Genomic DNA, 12,221 nt, shown 5'->3' on the forward strand with positions numbered 1-12,221 from the left:
GTGACAGAGACAGGAAGACTTTACAGAATCCATTCTCTGTGCGAAAATGTACTTTGATATTCTGTACTTGGTACTTAGTGAAACTTGTACTTTGTGTTTTCCAATTTGTTGACTGGTTTATGCTGAACGTTTATGCTCTTCCAGGATGCTGGCTATGGTGAGAAGTCCTTTTTTGCTCCAGAAGAAGAAAATGAGGAAGATTTCCAGATGAAGATTGATGATGAGGTAAGGCTTTACACTAGTTTTTTTAAACTTAATTAATTATTTTAGAGAGAGAGCATGTGAGTGGGGGTGGGGGGACAGGTAGAGGGAGAGAATCTCAAGCAGACTGTCCTGAGCGTGGAGCGCAGTGTGGGGCTCGATCTTACAGTCCTGAGATAATGACCTGAGCCAGAATCAAGAGTCAGATGCTCAGGGGTGCCTGGGTGTCTCAATGGGTTAAGCCTCTGCCTTCGGCTCAGGTCATGGTCTTAGGGTCCTGGGATCGAGCCCCACATTGGGCTCTCTGCTCAGCAGGGAGCCTGCTTCCTCCTCTCTCTCTGCCTGCCTCTCTGCCTACTTGTGATCTCTCTCTGTCAAATAAATAAATAAAATCTTAAAAAAAAAAGTCAGATGCTCAACTAACCAAGCCACCCAGGTGCCCTGGCTTTGTGCTCATTTTTATTAGTATATTCCATTTATCCATTTTAATTTTTTCCATTTATCCTTTAAAAAAAACAACTTTATCGAGTTAAGATTGACATAAGTAGCATGTATTTAAAGTGTACTATTTGATATGTTGTGATATGTGTTTATATCTGTGAATCCTCATAAGATAGTGAATGTATCTGTCATCCCCAAAAGTTTTTTTGTACCCTCTTTGGAATTCTTTTCTCCTTTCCCTTCCCTTTACTCTGGCCTCTTTGTGCCCTGACAACCACACTGATGCTTTCTGTCACTATAGATTAGTTCACATTTTCTACATTTTTGGATATGTGGGCTCATACAGTATGTACTTTCTTTTTTTAACTGTGGTAAAATATACATAACAAAATATACCATCTAACCTTTAAATGTACAATTTGGTAACGTTAGGTATGTTCACACTGTTACATAACCAGTTTCCAGAAATCTTTTCATGTTGCAAAACTGAAACTCTGTTACCCATTAAATGACAAGTCCCCATTTCTTCCTCCTCCAGCCTCTGCAACCACCATTCTACTTTCTGTCTCTCTGAATTTTACTACTCTAGGTACTTCCCCTAAGTGGAATCATGAGGCATTGTTTTTATGTGACTGGTTTATTTTATCCAGCACAATATCCTCAAAGTTCATGCATGTTGTAGCATATATCACAGTTTCCTTCCTTTTTTAAGGCTGAATAACATTCCACTGTGTGTATGTACCACATCATGTTTATCCACCATCCATTGGTGGACGTTTGGGGTGCTTCTACCTCTTGCTATTGGGAACAGTGCTGCTGTGAACATGCGTATGCACATATCTCTTCAGGATTCTGTTTTATGTTCTGCATATAGACCCAGAAGTGGATTACTGGATCACATGATAGTTCTATTTTTAGTTTTTTGAGCAACCTCCATACTTCTTTTCTTCAAAGCAGCTGTAGTATTTTACGTTCCTGTCAATGGCATATAAGAATTTCAATTTCTCCACACTTATGCCAACACTTGTTATTTATTTTTTTGATAGTAACCATCCTAATCGATGTGAGGCAGTATCTCATTGTGATTTTGATTTGCATTTCCCTAATGATTAGTGATGTTGAGCCATCTTTTCATGTACTTATTGGACATTTGTGTATCTTCTTCTGAGAAAGGTCTATTCGAGTTCTTTGCCCATTTTTGAATCGGGTTGTTTGAGTTGTGTTGCTGAGTTGTAGTTCTTTATAAATTCTTGATATTAATCTCTCATCAGATACATGCTGTGCAAATACTTTCTGCCATAGGTTGCCTTTTTATGCTGTTGTGTCCTTTGATTCAGAGAAGTTTTTAATTGAGATACAGTCCAGTGTATCTTATTTTACTTTTGTTGTTTGTGCTTTGGTTCCATATCCAAGATGTCATTGCCAAATCCAGGGTCATGGTTTTTCCTGTTTTCTTGTAAGGGTTTTATATTTTTAATTCCTTTTTTTTAAGATTTTATTTATTTATTTGACAGAGATCACAAGTAGGCAGAGAGGCAGGCAGAGGAGAGGGGGAAGCAGGCTCCCTGCTGAGCAGAGAGCCCGATGCAGGGCTTCATCCCAAGACCCTGGAATCATGACCTGAGCCAAAGGCAGAGGCTTTAACCCTCTGAGCCACCCAGGCACCCCTATTTTTAATTCTTATACTTTAGGTATGAAACCTGTACCTAGGTCTTTGCTCCGTTGTGAGTTAATTTTTATATATGGTATAAGGTAAAGGTCGAGCTTTATTATTTTGCATGTGAATATTCTATTTTCAGCACCATTTGTTGATAGTATGTATTCTTTCTTGTCTGTCTTCTTTCACCCTATAATTATGTTGAGATTCATACAAGTTATTGATCGTTTGTTCTTTTGTATTGCCACATAGCACTCCATAATGTGGATATTACCACAGTTTAGGTAATGGCCTATCAAAAGACATTTTGGTTGTTCCCAGTTTTTGGCTATTATGAATAAAGCTGCTATCAATATTCATGTATAAATCTCTGGACATGTTTCCTTTCTTCTTGGGTAAATAACCTAAAAGTAGAATTATTGGGTCATATAGTAATTCTGTTTCACATTTTTTTTTAAGATTTTATTTATTAGGGAGAGAGAGCATGAATGGGGTGGGGTGGGGAGAGGGAGAAGCAGACTCCCCACTGAGCAGCAAGCCCAACATGGGGCTTGATACCAGAACCCCAGGATCATGAACTGAAGGCAGACACTTAACCAGCTTAGCCACCCAGGTGCCCCTCTTTCAACTTTGAACTACCAGGCTGTTTTCCACAGTGACTGTGTTATTTTTACATTCTTACTAGCAATGTATGAGGGTTCTAGTTTTTCCACATCCTTGTCAGTACTTGTTATTTTTCTCTTTTTTTATTATTACTGCTTTTATGGCCCTCCTGTCAGATGTGAAATGGTCTCTCACTGCTGTTTTTTTTTTTTAAAGATTTTTTTTATTTTATTTATTTGACAGAGAGATCACAAGTAGGCAGATAGGCAGGCAGAGAGAGAGGAGGAAGCAGGCTCCCCACGGAGCAGAGAGCCCGACCCGGGGCTCGATCCCAGGACCCTGAGATCATGACCTGAGCCGAAGGCAGCGGCTTAATCCACTGAGCCACCCAGGCGCCCCCTCACTGCTGTTTTGATTTGCATTTCCCTAGTGGCTAAGGGCATTGAGCGTCTTTTCATGTGCTTACTTTATCATCCCGACTTTTTCATTAAGTGTCTGTTCATCTTTTTAATCCACTTTTAATTGGTTGCTTGTTTTCTTCTCATTGAGTCTTGAGAGAGCTCTATGTATTCTAGGTCCGACTCCTTTATCAGGTATGTGATTGCCAAAAATTTTCTCCCAGTCTGGTTTGTCTTTTGTTTTAACAGTGTTTTATGAAGAGCAGAAATCCAGAGTGTCAGTTTTCTCTGTTGCTTGTGGTTTTGGTGTTGTATCTAAGAAATTTTTATCTAACTCAGGGATGCAAAGATTTTATTTTATGTTTTCTTCTAAAAGTTTTGTTGTTCTAGATCTTAAGTTTAGATCCATTTTGAGTTAATTTTTATGTAGGGTGCAAGGTATAGATTAAGGTTCTTTTTTGCATGTGAATGTCCAGTTATTCCAGCACCATTGTTTAAAAAGTTGAATGAACTTTTTTAAAATAAAAATTTAGAACAAAAATCTGATCATATGATTTTCTGGCCCAAAGACTTCCTTTGGGTCCTCACTTCTTTTAGAAAGAAGTTTTACACATGCTTTACAAGGTGCTATGTGATTTGGGTCTTGTATATAACTCTAACCTCCTCTCATCTCCTGTCACTGTCCATCTTGTACTCAAGCTGCAAACATACTGAAGTTCCTTCAGTCCCCTCAGTTTCTTTCTGTTGCCTTCCAGAATTTTGCAACTGTTTTTCCCTCTGCCTAGGATATTTTCTTGCCATTCTTCTACCATCTTACCTTCACCTATGATTTATATTTCGTGGAAGCTTACCCTGACTCCTGCCCTCACTCCCATCATATTGGCTCATTATTCTTCCCTTCTTTATGTACATGTAACACTTTTTACTTTCCTATCAATGCACTGGTTATGCAGTATTGTATTTGGTTGGTTATTTCTCTCTCTCTCTCACTAATGTGAGGTCCATGAGAAAGTAGTGCCTGGCATGTAGTTAGGGTTTCAATAAATATCTATTAAATGTGAGTGATTGTAAATGAGGTCAGACAGAGTGAGTGAAGAAGCACATTGTGGGGGGCACCTGGGTGGCTCAGTGGGTTAAAGCCTCTGCCTTCGGCTCGGGTCATGATCTCAGGGTCCTGGGATCGAGCCCCGCATCGGGATCTCCGCTTGGCGGGGAACCTGCTCCCCCCCCACCTGCTTCTCTGCCTACTTGTGATCTCTCTGTCTCTCTGTCAAATAAATAAATAAAATCTTTAAAAAAAAAAGGAAGTGCATTGTGGTGGTGTTTTGAGGAGAGAGTGAAAAATGAGTGGATGTCTAAGAATTTCAGAAAGTAAGGATTTGGTCAAATAGCCTTTGAGATTGAATCTTGATTAGAGAATTGACCACTCTTTAGCTAATTGTGTATAGTCTTAACTAGTCTGTGTGGACAAGCACATTCCTCTTGTCTTAATTTCCTGATTATTTTGCGGGGTCAGTAAACACTATATTCAGGGTCCCAGGAGAGGACAGACATTTTTAACTAACCAGTTGGAGAGGTAAAATGGACCTGGGGTTAAAGCCATTACTTTGTAAAATGTGCTTATCATTTAATTACAGAATGTATTGGCCATTCTAAAGCAGCCATTTGAGCAATCGGACAGTCAGATGCATCATCAACCTCTTTGAGCATCATGAGGGTGGGGCATCACTGTCTTTGAGAACTTTCAGTATATGGGATATGGGGCCGAAAGGGACCACTGTTCCACAGTGTTCTACTGGCTGAGATCTTGATTTCTGTTTAGTATCGTAACGTAAGTACCATAGAGGGGAAGAAGAGTACTGAGTACTGAGTGCTGAGTACTGGGCAGCTTTATATGCAACTATTGATCTTCGTAGATCATTTAAGAAAGCGTCAAATCATACATTATTGTAATTATTCTGATCTTCTAAATACGGCTAGCCGTAGAGCAAATGTTTCCCATAGCCCTTACAATCTTTTTCTATACCTCAGGTTCGCACTGCTCCTTGGAACACCACAAGGGCTTTCATTGCTGCTATGAAGGGCAAGTGTCTCTTGGAGGTGACTGGGGTGGCAGATCCTACAGGGTGTGGTGAAGGATTCTCCTATGTCAAGATTCCAAACAAACCGACACAGCAGAAGGTGAGACTTTCTGAAATCCTGGAAACCAAAAATTAAGGGAGGAAGAAATGGAGGTTAAGGAGTGGAAGTGAAGGGGCTGGGGATCTGGAAAACACTTAAGTTGACAGGATGGCTTAGGCACCTATTATAAGGAGTTGAGCTTATTACAGTTCTTGCCTGTTTTGTTTTATGTTTGAGGTAGGATGATAAGGAGCCTCAGCCAGTAAAGAAGACAGTGACAGGAACAGATGCAGATCTCCGTCGCCTTTCACTGAAAAATGCCAAGCAGCTTCTACGTAAATTTGGTGTACCTGAAGAAGAGGTGAGTGTGGAAGAGGAAAACTTAGAGTCCCCTAGGGTAGGGGGCCTTTGATAGAGGGAAAAGCTAGGAGGCAGATGGAAGGAACTATCTGGATAAGTTTGTGGTGTAGGTTGTAGTACCCTGGATCTTAGGCACTTTTTCAGGAGTTAGCGTTCCCCAAGCTTTCTGTTTAACCTGCTTTGAGTGGTGTTTTTGTTTTTGTTTTTGTTTTTGTTTTGTCTGGCTCCCTAAGTTGTGTGCCTTGGTTTATTTTTTGAAATCTCTGATGATTTAGGTGTATGTGTTTGTCTCTCTCTCTCTTGTAGATTAAAAAGCTGTCCCGCTGGGAAGTGATCGATGTAGTCCGCACGATGTCCACAGAGCAGGCCCGCTCTGGAGAGGGGCCCATGAGTAAATTTGCCCGTGGGTCAAGGTTTTCTGTGGCTGAGCATCAGGAGCGTTACAAAGAGGAGTGTCAGCGCATCTTTGACCTTCAGAACAAGTATGTTCTGGAAAGGGAAGGGGTCCCAGACACTATATATTATAATGAACAGGAGGTCACTTGATAATGTGACTAGTTGACCAGGTAGCTGAGATTTCAGGGTGGTCTCTGTTCATAATACTGCTAGAACACCTGCTCCTTTCAGAGCAACTTGGCGAAGGTTTTGCATTGGCAAGAGGTACTCTAGGTTCCATGGTAACTTTTGTGGCCTGCTTGGGCCTGGCAGTTATTGCAGTGGTGATAAGGGACAGTGAGTGTGTTTTGTTTTTTCTCACAGGCATACTGTGAGAGGATGGTAACGCTCTATTATTAAAAATGACCAGTGTGCCGTTCTATTTCTCAGGCTTTTTCTAGGAATTCTGAAAGAGTTGCTGTGTTACAGCATATTTCAGACTTGCCTTGTTGACAAAAGTCAAGGAAAACTTTGTAAAGCTGTTCTGTTAAGGCCTCCATGTCTTAGTGGATTTGGGTATTCCTTTTTAAGGTTGATTTCCCAAGTTCCTACTGTTGCCTAAAGCTGTATTTCTTCAGCTCTTTATACACTTTCATGTTTCTCTTCTTAATTTTCAACATCATTTTTCCTTTTTAGAGTTTTGTCATCAACCGAAGTATTATCAACTGACACAGACAGCAGCTCAGCTGAAGATAGTGACTTTGAAGAAATGGGAAAGAACATTGAAAACATGTTGCAGAATAAGAAAACCAGCTCTCAGCTGTCGCGTGAACGGGAGGAGCAGGAGCGGAAGGAACTACAGCGGATGCTACTGGGTGAGGGTAGTGGCTTCATAGACAAGAAAGAGAAGGATCGGAAAAGTGTAAATAACTGCAGACCAAGAACTGAGCCAAAGCTGGAGGCAGAAGAAGTAGGGGATGAGTGTAGAAAAGCCTGTAGATGAGGTAGAAAGGTTACTGCAAGGTGAACTTGGAGGTTTTTCTGGGGGGCCAGATTGAAGAGCTGCCACCGGCCCACTGCTGCCTCTGTCTGTGTCAGGCCTGTCCAAGCCAGGGCTAGCAGTGCCGTATGTCAGGTGATCTTTCTGGTCATTCATCCTAGAGGCTAAGAGTTTTTAAAACTGATTTCATGGATAAATTTGAGGGGTTGCTCCTGAACCCTCTGAAATCATATGTAAAATTCTGTGCAAATGTACCTTTTCTGAGAAGATCTGTGACTTTCAAAAGATTCTCAAAGGAGTCCTAGACCCTAAATAGAGTTAAAAATCACCAACCAAAAATTGCAGAAGTTGAGAGTGGGGATGATAAAGGCTTGAACTGGTTTGGGGTATGGATTTTGGGAATGAAAAGGGGTAAAAAATTAAGGTGACCTTAAGATTTCACTCTGGGCTTGCCAGAAAGATGGTGGTACCTTTGATTAAAGTAGTAAACTTCAGAGAAAGAAGCAAGTGTAAGAAGGGAAGATGTAACATGTGGAGTTTGAGGTCCCCATGATACTTCCCAGTATAGACGTCAAGCAGGCAAATGAAAATTTGGGTATAGATACTATGAGAGGGAGGATAAAGGCCCGAAGATGGATATGTAAATGACTGTTCTCACTCCCAGTAGGCTTTTCCTTCATATCCTGCTCTGTAAAAAGCTTTGTGTAATTTTGTGTTCTGACTACTTTGTAAAGATGTGAAAAAGCCTTTGCACTGGGGCAGTCCTAGACCAGCAGTAGCCACATCACACGGGAGCTTGTTAGGAATGCAGATTCTCAGGCCTCACCCCAGACACTACTGAATTGGAATCTAGTGTAATGAGAATTCTCAGGTGATTCCTCTTCATTTGTGTTCGGTTTGAGACGCATTCTCCTAAGACTCTGGACTTGTGTCTGTGGTGCCGTTTTCGCTCTTGGTGCTGGGGTGCTTTTCTTTAATGTGATCATCAGCTACTTGCTGTTTGGGCTTTCTTCTCTTGCTCTTGAGAGGAATCAGAATACAGCTGCTATTTTTCTGTCCCCCTAACAAACGTAGTTCTTTGAGTTCCTTTCAGAACTTCTCATACTTACAAAAATGGGAATGGGGCAGTGGTAAAATGAAGTCAGGAAAGGACAAATCAGTGCATTTGCGGGCTTGATGCTTTGTGTAGAACCATACAGTGTTTTTGGTAAACGTACATACTTTTGTGGCCCGTTGAACTTCGAGGTCTCCACTCAGTCTCAGGAAAATGACCACTTGGGTGGTAGGGGGAATGCGTGGAAATCTTTTTCTGCCTTGCAGCAGCAGGTTCAGCAGCATCAGGAAACAATCACAGAGATGATGACACAGCTTCTGTGACTAGCCTTAACTCTTCTGCCACTGGCCGTTGTCTAAAGATTTATCGCACATTTCGAGATGAAGAGGGGAAGGAGTACGTTCGTTGTGAGACAGTCCGAAAACCAGCTGTCATTGATGCCTACGTGCGCATACGAACCACAAAAGATGAGGAATTCATGTGAGTTTGACTCACCGCTTTCCAATATGTAAAGAGGGCGATAAAAGTGGTGGGGGATGGGGATGAGGGAGGTATGTGCTGGAGTTTTAGTGACAGGATTCTGTACAGCTGGAAGTTGGAAGTCTGTGTTGGTTGGGTGCCTTTAGGTCTTGGGGTTTGGACAGAGCCAAATCACAGGAAGATATTTCAAATTTGCTCCAAAATAAAGGCATGTTTTCTGTTCCACCTGGGTCATTTGCGTTGTGGTTGGTTGGCAGAACTCTTAGTGATGACTCAGGACACCTTATTCTGAGAGAGGTGCTGCTCTGCACGTGGAAGGCTGATGAGTGGGGGAGATGGGAATATGGGTAACCTCTTCTATTTCTGTCTGGATGGATTATTTTAGTTCTGATGTGTTTAGCTATCAGGACGGTTGTCTTTGGTTTAGCTTTGCTTATGGTCCTGTGATATTTTTCCTCCTTGCCCTTTAGTCGAAAGTTTGCCCTTTTTGATGAACAGCATCGAGAAGAGATGCGAAAGGAACGGCGGAGGATTCAGGAGCAACTTAGGCGGCTGAAGCGGAACCAGGAAAAGGAGAAGCTTAAGGGTCCTCCTGAGAAGAAGCCCAAAAAAATGAAGGAGCGTCCTGATCTAAAAGTAAATAGAATGTGGCATGATCATAACTAAAAAGGCGAAGAAAGCATACCTCTGCCCATAGCTTTTGGCATTCTCCCTGACTGGGAATGAGGACAGTATTGTGGAAAGCTAGTTTGAGTTGGTGTGGCTGCTCAGGTGTTACCATGACTAGTGTGACTGGCACTGACAATCTAATCTGGTGCCATTGGGTGTCATTTTATACTTCACCCATTGGGAGTATTTCCTTGGGGTTGAAATGGGCTTAGGTGAAAGAGGTGTTTTTTACACACACGTGTGTGTGTACACCTACACATATCCTTTAAAAATTGTACATATTAGAAGCAACAGGGGGTGCCTGGGTGGCTCAGGTGTTTATCTACTTTCGGCTCAGGTCATGATCCCAGGGTCCTGGGATCGAGTCCTGCATAGGGCTCCCTGCTCAGTGGGGAGTCTGCTTCAGTGACCTCCCCTGGTTCCTGCGTTTCTCTCTCCCTCTCACTCATTCTCTCTCTTGAAGTAAATAAAAACAATATTTAAAAAAGAAAAAAGCAACAGGAAATAAACTTATCAGTACAGGTTGCCTTCTGTGACTTAGGTAGGGTTCCAAATATTACTCTACATGTAACTGCCATGTACACCATAAAACGAAGCCACTGCTGTATAAAATGATAGTTGTCTCATGGTGTTGTTGGAGTAAGTGATATAATGCCTGGGAAGCACTTTAGAAACTGTAAAGTTCTTAGCAAATATAAACTGCTGGTGACATGTACTGAGGTCATTAAATATTTTCAAGTTTCTTTGTTATATATGATATTCTATAAATGTGATACAGTGGTGACCCCATTTTATTTTTATTTTTTTATTTTTATTTTTTATTTATTTTTTTTAATGATTTTGTTTGTTTATTTGACAGACAGAGATCACATGCAGAGAGGCAGGCAGAGAGAGAGGAGGAAGCAGGTTCCCTGCTGAGCAGAGAGCCCGATGCGGGGCTCGATCCCAGGACCTTGGGATCATGACCTGAGCTGAAGGCAGAGGCCCAACCCACTGAGCCACCCAGGCGCCCCTATTTTTTTATTTTTTAAAAGATTTTATTTATTTATTTATTTGACAGAGATCACAAGTAGGCAGAGAGGCAGACAGAGAGAGAGAGGAAGGGAAGCACGCTCCCCGCTGAGCAGAGAGCCCGATGCGGGGCTCGATCCCAGGACTCTGGGATCATGACCTGAGCCGAAGGCAGAGGCCCCAACCCACTGAGCCACCCAGGTACCCCGGTGACCCCATTTTATAGCTGAGGCTGAGGTCAGTTGCAAAACTGAGATGGAGACTTGGTATTATTGAACCTTTTTCCTAGGGCCTGGAAGTATATACCCATGCTGGCTGCCTGTGCTGGTGAAGGCAGCCCTGGGCTTCCTATGGACTTTGTCCTGCGTATTTAACATTTTCATACTCACAACTGAAATCGAGAGTGGAAATCCTTTCTGTTTTCTTCCTCGCTTGTTTTTTTTAAAAATGTACAATCTCTGGATTGCATTTTATTTTTAAGATTTTTTAAAAAATTTATTTATTTGACAGATCACAAGCAGGCAGAGAAGGAGGGAGGGGGAAGCAGACTCCCCATTGAGCAGAGAGCCCAACGTGGGGCTCGATCCCAGGACCCTGGGATCATGACCCAAGCTGAAGGCAGAGGCTTTAACCCACTGAGCCACCCACGTGCCCCGCATTTTATTTTTAATGTGTCATTTCCATTCAGGTTGCCCGATGGCTTCTGGTTGAAAGGTGTCTAACAGTCCTGTTACGACAACAGTTCTGCACCTGCCTTGTATGTATTATGTAAAGCGAAGGTTAGGCCGCCCATTTACCTCTGACACATTGATACTTTTCCGTTTTGCAGCTGAAATGTGGGGCTTGTGGTGCCATTGGGCACATGAGGACAAACAAATTCTGCCCCCTCTACTATCAGACAAATGCTCCACCTTCCAACCCTGTTGCCATGACAGAGGAGCAGGAGGAGGAGTTGGAAAAGACAGTCATTCATAATGATAATGAAGAACTTATCAAGGTTGAAGGGACCAAGATTGTCCTGGGGAAACAGCTAATTGAGAGGTAAGGGATAGCATGTGGGAAGTGCTGTGGGGAGATCCGTTGGAGGTTGATGGTAGCAAAGGGTGGCAGGGGTGGATGTGATATGTAGTGAAGTGGAACTCAGAGCATGGGGACTGGGATGGATTTTCCTCAGTAACTATTGCCAGTAGTGACAATTAAAGACTTTCGTCGTGAAGCACTCCTCAGGCTTTCCCACTTGCCTTGGGGCATGTGACCTAACTTTTCTGGGTCTCAGTTTCCTTATTTTAACCAAATAAAACCACCCTTACCGGAGTTTTTACGAAAATAAAATGGCAAACTGTATAAACATGTAGTACAGTGCCTCGCATATCATAGGTGCTCTTCCTGTCCTACTTCCTGGCGCTCCTCATACTTGTCGAATCCCTAATCTCTGAGTGTTCCGATAATGGACCATCCCGGAAAGACTAAGGAGACGTACACTGTGCTTATCCCTGTCTCTTATTCTCAGAGAATTTAAGAGATAATCAAGTGGAGAAGTTTTTACATTAAAAGACATTTTTCCCCGACTTTTGAGTTTGAAACCTGCTAACCTACAGAAAAGTTGAAAGGTTAATACAGTATATCATTCCTCTAAAGTCACCAACTTAACATTCGTCACATTTGTTTTGTCTTTATATGTCTGAAACTTTTTTTTTGGCTGAACTGTTTGGAAATAAGTTGCATGCAATCTTGATGTTACCCTCAGAAGTTCTTGACCGCACATTTTCTAAGAGTCGGGATATAACAATATGATACTACCATTACACCTAAGAAAATTAGTATCTTTCAGTAGTATTTAACATTTGGTTC

At 42.0% G+C, this 12,221-nt stretch overlaps 1 protein-coding gene across 5 annotated transcripts in view; it reads left to right on the forward strand.

The window, feature by feature from the left end:
* The window catches only part of TAF1 (TATA-box binding protein associated factor 1), a 75,132-nt gene that overhangs the window by 15,152 nt on the left and 47,759 nt on the right, over positions 1-12,221 (forward strand). For 4 of the 5 annotated variants that reach the window (XM_045994919.1, XM_045994921.1, XM_045994922.1 and 1 more), the window contains exons 18-25: positions 145-225; positions 5,332-5,481; positions 5,663-5,782; positions 6,088-6,263; positions 6,853-7,031; positions 8,477-8,690; positions 9,161-9,326; positions 11,200-11,411. In XM_045994919.1, the coding sequence (XP_045850875.1) occupies positions 145-225; positions 5,332-5,481; positions 5,663-5,782; positions 6,088-6,263; positions 6,853-7,031; positions 8,477-8,690; positions 9,161-9,326; positions 11,200-11,411 (1,298 nt within the window). The remainder of the gene's footprint in view (positions 1-144; positions 226-5,331; positions 5,482-5,662; positions 5,783-6,087; positions 6,264-6,852; positions 7,032-8,476; positions 8,691-9,160; positions 9,327-11,199; positions 11,412-12,221) is intronic. The other variant, XM_045994920.1, reaches the window with a different exon arrangement.

The sequence above is a fragment of the Meles meles genome, chromosome X, assembly GCF_922984935.1.
Source record: "Meles meles chromosome X, mMelMel3.1 paternal haplotype, whole genome shotgun sequence".
Taxonomy (NCBI): Eukaryota; Metazoa; Chordata; class Mammalia; order Carnivora; family Mustelidae; genus Meles; species Meles meles.